Below are 14437 nucleotides of genomic sequence, written 5' to 3' on the forward strand. Positions count from 1 at the left end.
AGGGAGGGCAGCCTTTCCTGATTCTTACTGCAAAGGCATCTGTAGACAGTGTGAATTTGAATTAAGGCGTGCAAAGCATGAGGTGTGCAGTAGAGGAATGACGGGCTGGGAGATTTATGGTAGGTGTACCGCTGGGTTGTGGGGGTTGGATGGAAAAGGTGCAAGTGCATTCTCACTACTGCGAAAGCATGGATCCTGAAGCAACGAAAGGCAAATGAAAACCGTCAGAAGTAGCCTTTCCCACAGATAAGCTGATCTGTGAGCCTGGCAAACTTAAAAATGACTACATTTGGCATAGAACATCAGTCGGGGTCTGATTCTGCAGTAATAATTCCAGTAATATTTGAAGTAAGGGTAAAACACACAATACTACTAGTAGTCATGAAATTATGTTTTTTTAGTGTCCACTAAAAAGAAAATATGTGATCTTTATTGGGGGTTTCTAAGTTTTATCGGTTTAAACATAAGGTGCGAAATATTAGGGATAGTTAAACATATGCTTTTAGGTGTACAGGTAGTATTAGAGACCAATAATATTTCTCACTCTATTTTTATTTGTTTATTTTAAGTGGCAATGTCCAACACAATGTATACTTTGTTCACACAGGTAATATAATTATTCTGATGCTCTTTCCCATTTTACGGTATGATTAATTCTCATGATTAATTCTCTACTTCTTCAACAGATACATCTGTAAAGATACCTGCGCTACAAAAGGCTGTGTTGTATCATGTCAAATCATGCTGCTTTAAAATGAAAGAAAACATGATTTGTACAAATGATGACCCACATTCAAACAGTGGTGACTCCATGGTAGGAATCTTCTCTCGTTTCTTTTCTTTCTCTGCATTAAAACCAAAGAACTTTGTTCATCAAGTTTTCAATCAATAGCGAAAACATAGGGACAACCTTTCCAATGATCACTCTTTTGGTTCAGTTGAAATGTTTTGTCTATTTTTATAAATAAGCAAAAAAATAGCACCCTTTGCCTCAGTATAACTTGATCAAGTAAATGCCTGTTTCTCCTTGATTGTTCGCCCCCTTGATGCCAATGCAGGTGATTGGAATCACTACCAGTAGCCCTTTAGTTAGCTAGCATAATGATGCTATTAATGGGCTGTCTATTTTTAGGCGTCCAAAGTGTTTACTTTCTGACAAGAGCTTCCAGGTCTATTTTCCATCCAGTAAGTACTGGAGAAATACCATTGCCTTGCATCCATGTGTAAATATATAAGTGTTATAAGTTGAACATGATACATTGTGCTTCTTGGTATGAGCATCTTGCTCGAGAAAGAAGACAACACTATTACAAATTCCCTTGGAGCAAACCTTGCTGCATTACACCTCAAACAGAGGGTCAAGGGCTCCACCCACATATCTTGGCACACACTGGATTGTGTTTTTTGTGATGAAAACATAATAACTGTCTGCTCCCTAGTGCACCTCTGCTGGGGAGATCACTTATCGATCCTGTTCAGAGTTTTCACAGAGGCATCACGCCTCGCAGGACCTTCAAAAGAACCATCGACCATGACCAGACCTTGGAAAGAAATGCACATCAACTCCCTACTGGAAAGACTAAAAGCAACCAAATATACTGTACTTGCAGATAGACCAACAACCACATTGTATGCAAAACTCCACCACATTCATCACAACTGGATAATTTCCACTGTAGACTGCATTGTCTCCAAAAAACCTTTAAAAAACTCTGCAAAAAAGAAACAAGCCAAATGGTTCACCGGTACACTAAATCACTTAAAAAGGAAACATTGGAAACTGGAGAGAATATGGAGGAAAACCAAAATAAACCCACTCACAAATTCACCTGCAATCAACAGTTACAGGGCTGAAGTACTCAAAGCAAAGAAAATACACTACTGCAAAATTATTGATTCAGCACATCACAGCGAAAGGGAAATATATAAAATCATCAGAGAATGAAAAACCCTGACAGCCTGTAACACAACCCCTACACCAACACATGAGCTCTGTGACCAGATTACTGCATACTTCAACCAAAAGATCCTAGAATCCAGGATCCCCTTGACAATAAAGGATGCTTCCACCCACACCCCACCAACGAAATCCCACCAGCACCTCCCACTACCTCCTCTCTATTGTCTTTCCGCCTTCTGTCTGCAGGGGACCTACAAGCTACCATTGTCTCATGCAACAGTATCTCCTGAGTATCCATGTCCCCCAATCTTCACAAATCAATCATGAAATCTCCAGACCATCTTCCTTTCTTTCCTCAATAACTCCATCAGAACCAAAAGAGTCCCAGCTCAGTTGAAATCTGCATACATCAGACCTTTACTCAAAAGCCCAGAGTAGACCCATATGACACAGCCGGCTATCTCCCCATCTCAAACACAAATGGTATCAGGAAACTCCTGGAAACATTCATATATATCATTAACTCTGGGACATTATCGAAATAATCTGGCTCCTGAATGAGGCTCAGTAGATATTTACAACTTGTAAGAGTACAGAAATTGCTCTGTGCTCCATCTGGGATACACATAAAAACAATGTGGATGAAAACTCTGAGAGTGCCCGCATGCTGCTAAACATCTCAGCTGCTTTTGTCACCATTAGTCACAAGATCCTCCTAAATTGGTATTAAAGAATTAATTCTACACTGAATCACCTCCTTCCTCCCGGTTAGAATGGAAACTACTATCTTGGGCTGCTGGAATTCCTGGTCTCGCCCACTTACATGCGGAATAACCTAAGGATTCACACTCTCACCTCTACTCTTCAACATATAAATGACCCGCTTACTAGACATCATTAATAAATCTGGTATCCCCTGCTACAACAGCACAGATGACACACAAATAATCTACAAATTTGTGAACCACCCATCGCCAAATGCCCCAGACATTAAAAACTGCCTTACACAGGTGGATGCATGGATGACAGAAAACAGACTAAAACTCATCCCTAGCAAAATAGAGCTGATGATCTACAATCTTACAGGTTCTAACTCCATCACAACCCGTGACCTGACGAGATGGGCCTCTGCCCAAACCCATCAACCACAGTAAGTAAGAAATGTTGGAATGAAAATGGACAACACCTCACACTTGATCCACAGGCCAGCACCATCGTCAGAAGCTGTTTCTCCCAGCTGTGCATGCTACACCGCATCTTACCTTACTTAACATTCACCCACAGGGCCATGTCCATAATTTCTCTAATACTATCCAAACTGCACTATGCAAACAGCCTCTATCTGGGACTCTCTATTACCTAATGAGGACATTTCAAAGAGTTCAAAATAAAGCAGGAGGACTACTTCTCAGAATGAAACTATTTGAACATATCACGCCAGCATTACGTACTCTCCACTGGCTGCCCATCAAAAAAGAGCTAAATTCAAAACCTTGTGCATCGCATATCCTACATACCACAGAGGGAGTCCTTCCTTCATCAGAAGTAAGTTTCAACACTATACCCCTTCCAGAACTGTTAGGTCTAGGTCTAGGTCTAGGTCCCGGAAGAGGGGGATCCCAGGTGAACAGTAACACACCCGAGAAGATGTTGCTGTGGCAAATGTGAACCCGACTGAGGAAAGCTAATTGTGAAAATAGGATCTGAGCCCGGATAAGGGGTATCCAGGGTGAAGAGTGAATCGCCCGACTAGAATATTTGGAGAGGAACTTTGTTGTTTCTGATACATCAGGCCCTTTTAAGCAAGAGACTTTGAATAAAAGAGATTTGGGCACAGACGGCCCTGATGTTGGTAGAAGAAACTGTCACCTCATGCCGAAGAAGCCCAAGAGTGTGCTTTGCTCGAGTGACCCTCTTTGTCCCATGCAAAAAACAGTGGGAAGGGAGGCCAACGGCCTAGACATCCTGACGTATCATTTCGTGAACATGTCTTTCTTTTTGTGAACATTATCCCACACTATTTGTAGCATAGCGGTAGGGATTAGCAATCGTTTTTTTTTTTAGTATAGGCCATTTTTATTTGACTAGACTCTACCAGGACTGTATTATTATTTGATGGTCGCAGCTTGCTCCCACCTTAGATTTAGGTTTAGATAGGCGTTTGTCACACCCCAGATAAAGTTCAATAAACACCCTTGAACTGTGATCACGTGTGTCTGTCTTACTTTGATACCATGCCTTCCTTACACACCAAATATCCTGCTATAGAAGAACTAGTGGTGAACATTCAAGACAGACACAGGACGGCACTTGCTGCTCTCACATGATCCAGGATCCAACAAAAATGTATGCAGATTGCAAGAGATCAAAAGAACCCACTCTCAAGGTCGGCGATCAAGTATGGTTGGCTTCTCATTTCCTTTCCTAAGCATTTGATTCCTTCCAAACTTTCTCCAAGGTCTTTCAGTCCCTTCCAAGTCCTTATAGCTATAGGCCTAGTTGCATTTCGCTGTCATGCTGTTTACACGACAGCCCTGGCGTACAGGAAACCAATTGCACCTTCTCCGCCATTAAAATGTTCCGCTTTGACTTTTCTTTTCCTGATGTATCGCTCTAGTCTTTTCTGTTTACCTGTCTCCTACTTCCGTATATAACCACGCCTTCTTGTTGGGCTCAGTGTGTTGCAACTTTTTGCCGTAACGCTCTGCCTTCCGTGCTGAGACTAGCTTACAGTTTTCCATTGTTTTTTTTTTCCGGCTTTACCGGTCCAAGTCCGGTGCCGGCGCTTCCTATCCGCGTCTTTCTCTTCTGCCTCTGCAACCGCGGTTGCAAGCCTCTTTTCGCTCACCCTTTCCTTCTTTCTTCCCTTTCTGTTTCCTCCGTTTGCTCATTTTCCCATTATCGCTCCCTTTCCTTTCTGCTCTTCCTTTCCCTTCTGGCGCTGCCTGTTCTCCGACCCGGTTCGGGTTTAAATGTTACTTCACTTACCTTATCTTTGCAGTCTGTCTTGTTCTTTCTGTATTTCTTTGGTTCCTTCGGCACCTTAGCTGCTCTCCTTCCAATCCGGGTTTCCTCTTTACGGAACCCCGATCGTACGGTGTTCACTTACACCACAGCCTATTAATTTCATCACGTGATCCTGTCTTCGGTCTCACGAGCCTGCACTTACCTGGAGCCTTACCTGAAGCACAACCATTCTTGGATCAACGCTTACCTGGATTCAGCCCTTGCCTGGGAAGACCGCTACTCTGCCACAGGAAACAACATTGAGGTTTTTTCAAGCATCTGCTTTTTTCCTCTCTTCGTGGCTTCTTCGTAAAGGAGTCCCTTGCATTCCCGTTTTACCAGGAAAACAGGGTGGCTTCTAACCACAGACGGCCGTTTCTCTTCACTAAAAAGAAATCATCACGGAGAAAGGGGCGAACAGACAAGACATCACCAGAATATTCAGGTGAGGAGGAGTGGGATCAGGATAAAGACAGTTCTAGTATCGAAGAGACGGGTGAAAATTCATAAAACCTTGATAGTTTGCAACACCCAAAAAACCCCACAATGGCCACCCCTGAACAGGTTCAGGAGTTACTGACTGCTGTTCATAATCTCACTCGGGAATTACAGACCGTAAAGGCTGAGAACGTTGTTCTTAAACAATGGGTGGACAACCAAGAAAGAGCCTGCACAGAACTACCTCCAATCCCCTTGACCTTGGGGAAATACGATGGCTCACCTCACAGATTTAAAGAATTCATAGAGGCGTGCATTATACATTTCACTTTTCGGCCCCAAACGTATGCCTCTGACAATGCCCGCATAGGATTCCTCATTTCGAATCTCACCGGAAACGCCTTGGCGTGGGCAACGCCACTAGTTACCAGTGCCAGCCCGCTACTAGAAGATTACAGTGGATTTACTGCTCAGTTTAAAAAGACTTTTGAGAGACAAGAAATAGCTTTGGCTGCTAGAGAACAGTTACTGGACATACGCCAGGGCAACTCCGATTTGCTGTCCTACATCTCTCGGTTCAAGCGGGTTGCTGCTGAGACCGGATGGCAAGAAACGGCCCAGTATACAATATTCCGCCAAGGTCTCAGAGAAGAATTGAAAGACGAACTAGCACGGGTTCCTAGGCCCGCAACCTTGTCAGAATTATGGTCAACCGTCCTACAGTTGGATTTCTGCCTTTCCGAGAGACGGACAGAACGACGAAAAGGCCAAAACTTTCCAACAACCCCTGACCCTTGTTTTGCCACTTCCTCCTCACCAAAACAAACTCAGGAAGAACCCATGCAGATTGGCATCACACAGGGGCCCCTAACTCCTGATGAACGGAAGAGAAGGAAGGACAATAATTTGTGCTTATACTGTGGATCTAAACAGCACCTACTCAGAGACTGTCCTGAAGTACCTCCACAGCGGTCGGGAAATGCCACCCCTCGGAACTAGTAGGGACAAGTTACTGAGGAGAATTACCTGGTCCCTATATCTCCATGGCCCTCATTACGACCCTGGCGGAAAGTGACTGACCTGACCGCCATAGCGTAAATAGCGTTTCCGCCATTGCACGACGGAGCAAAGTGCGGCTAATTCCGACCCATCGAGCACGAGCACTACGCCATGGCGGAAGTGCAAAGTCCGCGATGGCGGAAATGTCCCCAAAACGCCCCTCACCGCCGTCGTACGGCGCCCTAGGTGCAATTCCGCCACCCATCTTAGCGGTCACCGTAATGAGCGGCAATCGGAAAGTACGGTGACCGTAAATATACGGAAACGGAAGTAAAAACATGGTCCCGGAACGGGAAACAGCACGCCGTACACCTATAAAATCAGAATTCCCACACAACCATAAAAAATACTACCCTGAGACACATCCCAACCCGTCATCCACCCTAGTGAAAGCAAGAAAAATGGGAAAAGTAGTGAAAAAAGCGTGCGACCGCAAGCGGCAGGTCCACTTCTCCCGTGAGGAACTCACCGTGCTCACAGAGACCCTCCAGGAGAATGCTGCCGTCGTCTTCTCGACGCAAATGACCAGGACGGCACTTGCGAACAAGAAGGCCATATGGGCCCTGGTGGCACAGCGGGTAAGTGCGGTGGGGACCGCACCCCGCAACCCACAGCAATGCAGAAAGCGATGGGACGACTTGCGGATACGCGTACGGAGCATACTATCCGCCAACCGTAACATTGCCACAGCTACCGGGGGAGGATCGGAATCACCCATCAAGTTGACCCCCTGGGAAGAAATCTGTGCCTCCACCATTGGAATGGAGAGTATAGAGGGAGTCGGAGGGATGGAGAAAGGAGTGCAGACATCTGAAGAATCAGGTAGGTGGGCCAAATAAAACAATGCTAAATCCACAATGTCCAATCATGTGAAGTACCATGTGGCCACATAGTGCAACAGTAACACATGTCCAGGAGAACGTCCACATACATTGGCCTGATAGCGCACTTTAAAACTCACATTAAATACATAAATAATTAAAAATCCTAAAAACACCCTCTACACGTGCAGCAGGCACACCCTAACTGCAGGCTGCAAAACAACTGCATCCTCAATCCACACAAAAATGAAACCACCTCCAAGGCCCTGACCCAAATCACCCTCAGGTACCACCCCAATGCATGTGATACATTGCCATTCCAATTTCCACAGACCCATTAATAACGCTCGCCCTCCTTTACTCCACCACAGGGTCCGATTCAAACGACGAGCTCCAGGACACCCCTACCAGCACACCTGCAAAGAGGGCCAAGACCAACGGCCAAAGACCCTCCACCTCAGCTGCACGGATCAAGACACGGCAGCAGCACAAATCAAGTGGCAGCACACAGGAGGGAACATCAACAGGCACCCCAGCAGCCAGCATGCCCACAACAGCACCACCACAGGTCCCCCCAATGGATGCCACAGAAGGCACTGCTTCTGGTGGCAGCAGCACCATAGGTGACACTGCATTAATGGCAGCATGCTCCGACACAGAAAACGGGGATGTCGATGTAGGATCCATCCATGACCTGTCTCAATCCCCCTGTTTGTTTCATCCCGTACACCATGAGGATACCACGCAGGGGCACCCACAAGACGACGACTGGCCATCCCCCACAAGCCCTGTGGCAAGGCAACATGAGGTGACCAGCCCCTCTGTGACACCACCGCAAATGGCCATGGCACAGCAGAGGCAACAGTCCCTCGACCAGGTGATCGTGCAACAGCAGCAACTGGCCACGCTCCTCAAGGACCATGCTGATGAATGTGGGGGTACTAAGGCAGCCATAGAAACATCAACTGAGACACTTAGGGCAGAAATGGAGAGAAGTACAGAGACACTAAGGGCACAAATGGAGAGAAGCACCGAGAGCCTGAGAGTACAAATGGAGAGAAGCACCGAGAGCCTGAGGGGGGAACTGCATGCGACGTCCAAAGACGTATGTGCTGAACTTGCCGCTGTGCGCCGTGTGCTCACTGAGCTCTCACAAACCCTTAGGGACATGCATGGACGTGAGCAGGCAGAGACATCATCCGTTGCAAGTTCCGTCCAAGGCAGCCCCCAACGTAGATCTGGGAGGAACCTGCGCTCCACAGGCAGGGATGCCCCTGATACCCGGAGAGGGGGCTTGCAATAGCGTCTGCCCACTGACAATGAGCATCTTTGGACACTGGTGTTCGGGGGGGAGGTAGGAGGGTGGAGGGGGTGTGTTGGGCTCACTTGGGTGGCGGGTCGATGGGGTGTGTAACATAATTTCACATATGCTATAAACAATGCACGATCATCCAATGAGATGTGTGGACATTGATCTTTGTGTACGAGGCCTTTATAGGCGTACAGTCCATATTGTGCATGTTCCAGACACACACAGTGCCACAAGTCCCGTGTCCATGTATCAGCCACCAGGCGTGAGTGCTAGAAGCATGAATCTATGAGAATCTGACGAATGTCACGGCCCTCCTGTGCCTCGCGGACTCCTTGAGGTGCTGCCACATCCCCACCCTCATCATGACCATCTTCAGGTGCTTGCAGTTCTGCGTCAGGGGGCATGGGCACATTTCTACGTACGCACATGTTGTGTAGCATGACACATGCCATGACCATCTTTGCAACCTTCTCATGGCGGTACAGGAGTGCCCCGCCAGACCTGCTGAGGCAGCGGAAACGAGTCTTCAGTAGGCCGAATGCCTGTTCTATGACTACACGGGTACGTGAGTGGGCATGGTTGTAGTCCTCCTCATGCTGGTTCTGTGGGTTCCGGAGTGGTGTAAGGAGCCATCTCTTCAGTGGATACCCGGCATCACCTGTATGTGGACAATAAAGGATGTTTGTGGAATGACATTGCTACGTACGCACCCCGCCCCTTCCTGCCAGGTCATTGCCGCATCACATACCCCACATTATCATGCATGAAATGAGACTCACCGAGTAGCCAGGATCTGATCCCTGCGTGTCGCTCCATGTAGCGTGGTATTGTAGAGTTCCTCAAGACCATAGAATCATGGGTTGATCCAGGAAATCGGGCACAACAATGTGTAATGATCCTGTTGGAGTCACACACCATTTGTACATTAAGAGAATGAAATTGTTTTCGGTTGCGGTACTGGGCCTCCATGGCATGTGGGACGACCAATTCCACATGGGTGCAGTCGATGGCACCAATGCAACCCGGTATGCCGCCAAGTGCATGGAATCCCACTTTTGTGTTCGTAATTTCCTGCTCCGAGCGTGGTAGAGAGAAGTAGTCGTCTGCGTGCTTCAGGAGGGCATCGAGCACTTGCAATAGTGTCCGTGAGAACAGTGGCTGTGAAATGCCATGCAACTGTCCGACTGTGTGCTGGTAGGTGCCTGTGGCCAGGAAGTGGAGTACAGACACCACCTTCAGTAGGGGTGGGATGGCGGTTGGGCTATCTATCATGCTGACAAGGTCAGCCTGTGTCATGTCCACAATGGCGGTTATGGTGTCCCGGTCCAAACGGTAGAGGGTGTGGATCTGCTCATCCGTGAGGTTGAACGGATGTGCTCGGAGGCGTGGGATTGCGGGCTGCCTGCGTGGTGGTAGTGGCTGTGCTGGCGGGCCTTGCTGGCCCTGCCTTGCCCTCCTCCTCCTCCTGCGTCTCCTCTGTGCGGCCGGTTGTTGTAGTAGTTGGTGTTCGTCTTCTTCTTGAAGTTGTAGTACTTGCAGTGCTATCAGGTCCCCCAGGGCCAACATCGCTAGTCCTGCCGGTAGCATTTTGGAGTGGGTGTGGTTGTGGGAGGGGGTTGGGTGTGCAATTTATGTGTTTTCAGGCTGTATAGCCTCCACCTGTGGTGATTCATTCCACCTGTGCAAGCTGCAATCCCCTTTGGGCGAGCACGTCCCGCACACAACGCTGCAATTCGACGCATGGCATCTTGCTATTACAATCATGTATTTGATCCCGATGACAGTGAAATATTGGTTCATATGTTCATTCTGCTATGGTCCCATTGTTTCACATACTATCTTTGCAGTCGCGAACAAACTTGTGTAGGGTCAGTGGAATGTAGTACTCGATTAACGGTGGACCCTCATGCAGCACTGTACCGAGGTTCACCGACGGGCGGGGCGTCCCATTTGTGAGTGAAGCCAGTTCCCATTTTCACACACTGCCGCACTACATGGATGAATTTGTGATTTCGAGCGGTCACAGATGCCTTTTCGACGTGATGTTGCAAATGAGGAATTCGAAGGACAGCGCTTTCGGTTTTCAGCTAGCGGCGAGGAGACGCCCACAGGTCTGACTGCAAATATAGCGTTCTATTGTTTAATGTCCTTGGGACAGGGGCCATGGTAAGAATGCAATGATTGATATGAATAGTATGGGATGCGCAATAGCGTAGTGGACGATAAGGCAGGACGTTCCCAAATACATGTTACTTCACAACACTAGAATTCCGGGCTGGAGCACAGTGGATTTTGCAGACTGCATTACGCACAGACTCGATGGAAATTTCACATGTTATGTGAGTAAATAATCAGGCGTTTTTATTCCGGGATGAGGGAATGATGTATGGATGCATGGACAGATGATTTAATGGAGAGTTTGCCATGTACAGGGCTTTTTGGAATCTATCCACCTCCCCTGCGCTATGTGATGCACAGCTGCCATAGTGGGACCCTCGTCTATCTGCCCTTGTTGAACCCTCCCTGTCTCGACGCGCCTTCAAACACTTGTGTCTATGCACGTTACTAATCCCATCTAATGGATTCTGTTTTGACAGACGCATGCACACAAACACTCGTTTGTAATAGTGTTTTCACCTCGATTTTTATAGTTATGATTCGCAAGTGATTTTTGGGTGGGAATAATCCTTTTGAGTGGGCTAGCATGCATATGGCTGTGGATTTAGTGTGATCATTGAAGTGAGTAATTCGAATGAAGTTCTGATGCCCATACTATTCTTTTTCATTTCATTTGGGTGACAGGTATCTCCTCCCCTTTTGCCGCTGCCATCTGTATGCCACTCCTGCAGATGGCTTTTACTCCCGACACCTGCTGCTTCGTGTTAATCAGTGGAGCACCATTACGATCTTATGGGACGATCGCCAATGGGCCACATGCCCTTACGCAGTACTAGTGGCTAGGAGCAACATATCGACCTTTCAGCTGGACTAGTGCCTACCCAATGGGACGGCCCTGCGGTTCTAGGCGCTTCCATATTGCCTTTTTGAACGTGAATGTAGCCCCTGTGTACCATGAAGGAACAGGGCGTCACACAAGAAGAAGCTGGTCATTTATTGCGGATGCAGCCCACAATAATGGAATATATTTTGGAGTTCATGACCTAATGGCTGTATGGGCTTGGTGATTTTGTTGTGCATTAAATTTCTATTCTGATATTAACCGTGTAGCGTTCTTCTTTGCAAGTAATGTAGCATATTCCTATTTGTGGAGCGATGTATTGTGAGAAGATCTGCATTGGGTTCCGGCTTCTGAGTATAGTTGCGTGGTACTGTACTGGCCGCGTTTGCCTACGAAGCCCAGTGTGGTCAGGGATAGGGGCTACCATTATGACTGTTTTAATGATGTCATGCTCAGGGGCAGGGGATTAGCTTTTGTGTAACAGATGCCGGTCAGCCAGGTGGATTGGTGGAATGATGTGATTATCAGAATATGGCTGGTCACAGGTGCCTGTGTTTGCGTGCGTTTCTTGGAGGGAGACTGAGGTCATGTCCATTGGAATAGCTTCTGTATTCGTGCCATCTGTGCCCTGCAGCTCCCATTGGCCCCTCTTGAGATGAGCCTGGCTGCTCAGTCACTCTGCCAACTTGTGTGGTACATGCTTATGCTCATGGTTGGTTTGTTTACTGGCAGGAGTACAGGGCTGGTGCAGTCTCACTCAGGATACTGCTTTGAATGTTGCCTTACACTGGTGTCAAGCGATGGGGGCCTGTTGTTGTTTTGTCTCATATTTCAGTTCATATTGCTGTACTTGGACCTTCACATGCCTGTGCTGCATCAGTACGGCAATGGTGACATGGCAAATATGGATGGCCACTCACAAGGCACTTGGAGCCCCTAGATTCATTTGTTCGTTGGCATGCATGGGTGACTTGTACATTTCACTGGTTGCATTGTGTGACTTCATTGCACCTACGAGGAGTTGTGCAATGTGGCCAGGGAGTGGTGTACTGGCACTCAGTAGGGCCGTTTACGGTTGGTTCGCGATGCCGTACTTCTCACCATGGCGGAATGGTACTTTCCGCCATGCTTGATGGCGTTAGGTACATGTCCGCTAGGGTCAGAATTCGCGTACCGTTGCGCCATGGTGGTAATTACGGTTTGGCATGGCGCGCGTGCGCGTACTTGGTGCAGTTGGCGTTCACTACGGTGTCGCTAATGGCATCGTACTTTACGGTGACGGGTCATAATCGCACCGAGCGCTATTCGATGGCGGTATTGCATTTCCGCCATCGTTTTTCGATTTCCGCCAGGGTCGTAATGAGGGCCCATGTCAGTTACCTCTGTATCCTCCACTGAGGACAATCGTCTTATGGTCCTGGCTGTTCAACTATCCCTTCACCAAAAGACCTTTGACGTCATGGCACTACTGGATTGTGGTGCTGCAGGATGTTTTATGGACATCATGTGGGCAGAGAAGACCGGAATCGAACGTCTGGAGAAGGACGAAGACCAAAAGGTGGAAGGGGTGAATGGCAAGCCCTTGAGTTCTGGTCTGATCACCCATACTACACCCCTCATGACTATGAAGTTGTTGCATCATACAGAGACAATCCAGTTTGACCTCATCCGTGCTGCCCACTTCCCAGTCATTTTAGGGGTTTCCTGGCAAACACAACCCTACCATAAATTGGAAAACTAACCAAATGTCCTTGTCATCTGACTATTGCCTAAGAACATGTCTTCCTGAAACCAGTTACACCACCATCCAGGTTATTTCTGCTCCTCCTACAACAGCCAATACCTTGGGTATCCATGCCCTTCTCTTCGACCTTGCCCAGTACAGTGAGGTCTTCCAAGACAAAGAACCTCAAGAATTACTGCGCCATCGACCTGGTCCCTGAGGTCCTGGTACCTTTTGGGCACATGTTCTCTCTTTCCGTTAAGGAAAAGAGGTTCTCAAGAAATACCTGGATTCCAACCTGCAAAATGGTCTGATCCAACCTTCCCGTTCTCCTGCTGGGGCATCCTTGTTCTTTGTCCCAAAAAAAGATACAACTGAGCTAAGACCTTGTATCGACTACCGAGGCTTGAACAGAGTTACGATCAGAGACCGGTATCCGATGCCATTGATCAAGGATGTACTTGAAGCTGTTCCAAGGGGCCACTATCTTCTCCAAGATCGACCTACGTAGGGCATACCATCTACTACGCATTCGGTCTGGAGACGAGTGGAAGACGACCTTCAGGACCCCTTTCGGTCACTTCGAGTACCGAGTGATGCCCTTTGGTCTGGTTAATGGCCCATCTGTGTTTCAACGGTTCATGGATCGTACATTCTCCGACTTGCTGTATCATTGTGCTATCATCTACCTAGATGACATTCTGGTGTTCTCTAAATCTCCCGAACTCCACTCACAACATCTTCACCAGGTTGTTCAAAGACTTAAAGACGCACACTTAAAGGCTAATCCAGAGAAATGTGTGTTTCAGGTATCCACGGTTCCCTATCTAGGCTTTATCCTGTCCGCTGAAGGCATACAAATGGACCCTCGCAAGGTTGAAGCCATGTTACAGTGTGTCATGAAAGGAGGTTCATGGAAGATGTGGTCCCGGTGGAAACTCCGCTAGTCCTGTTTCTATCTCTCTGCAACTATGTATCTCTTCCCCTTTAAAAGCAGGGAAGCCATGCCCCCTCAATGCGTTGCAACTGTGTTGCGGTTTCCTCGCTCTCTGGTTCTCTCGTAGTTCCAACCTTCCTTTGTTTCTTCCTGAAAGCCCTCCGTAGCGTTTCTTCCTGAGCTCATTTCTTCCTGCCTATCTGTCTACTGTTGTTACCTTTTTCTGCACGCAGTAATTCGAGGTTTTCTGTCATTGTTTACTTTCACTTTCTGTCACGGCGC

The 14437-nt window shown here is 47.6% G+C and overlaps 1 protein-coding gene across 1 annotated transcript in view; it reads left to right on the forward strand.

Moving 5' to 3' along the window:
* The window catches only part of LOC138468504 (serine protease 55-like), a 292779-nt gene that overhangs the window by 187865 nt on the left and 90477 nt on the right, over window positions 1-14437 (forward strand). Inside the window, exon 3 of the mRNA XM_069609010.1 lies at window positions 687-814. Coding sequence (XP_069465111.1) covers window positions 687-814 — 128 coding nt within the window. The remainder of the gene's footprint in view (window positions 1-686; window positions 815-14437) is intronic.

This window comes from Ambystoma mexicanum, chromosome 4q (genome assembly GCF_040938575.1).
Source record: "Ambystoma mexicanum isolate Mex_15411 chromosome 4q, UKY_AmexF1_1, whole genome shotgun sequence".
Lineage (NCBI taxonomy): Eukaryota > Metazoa > Chordata > Amphibia > Caudata > Ambystomatidae > Ambystoma > Ambystoma mexicanum.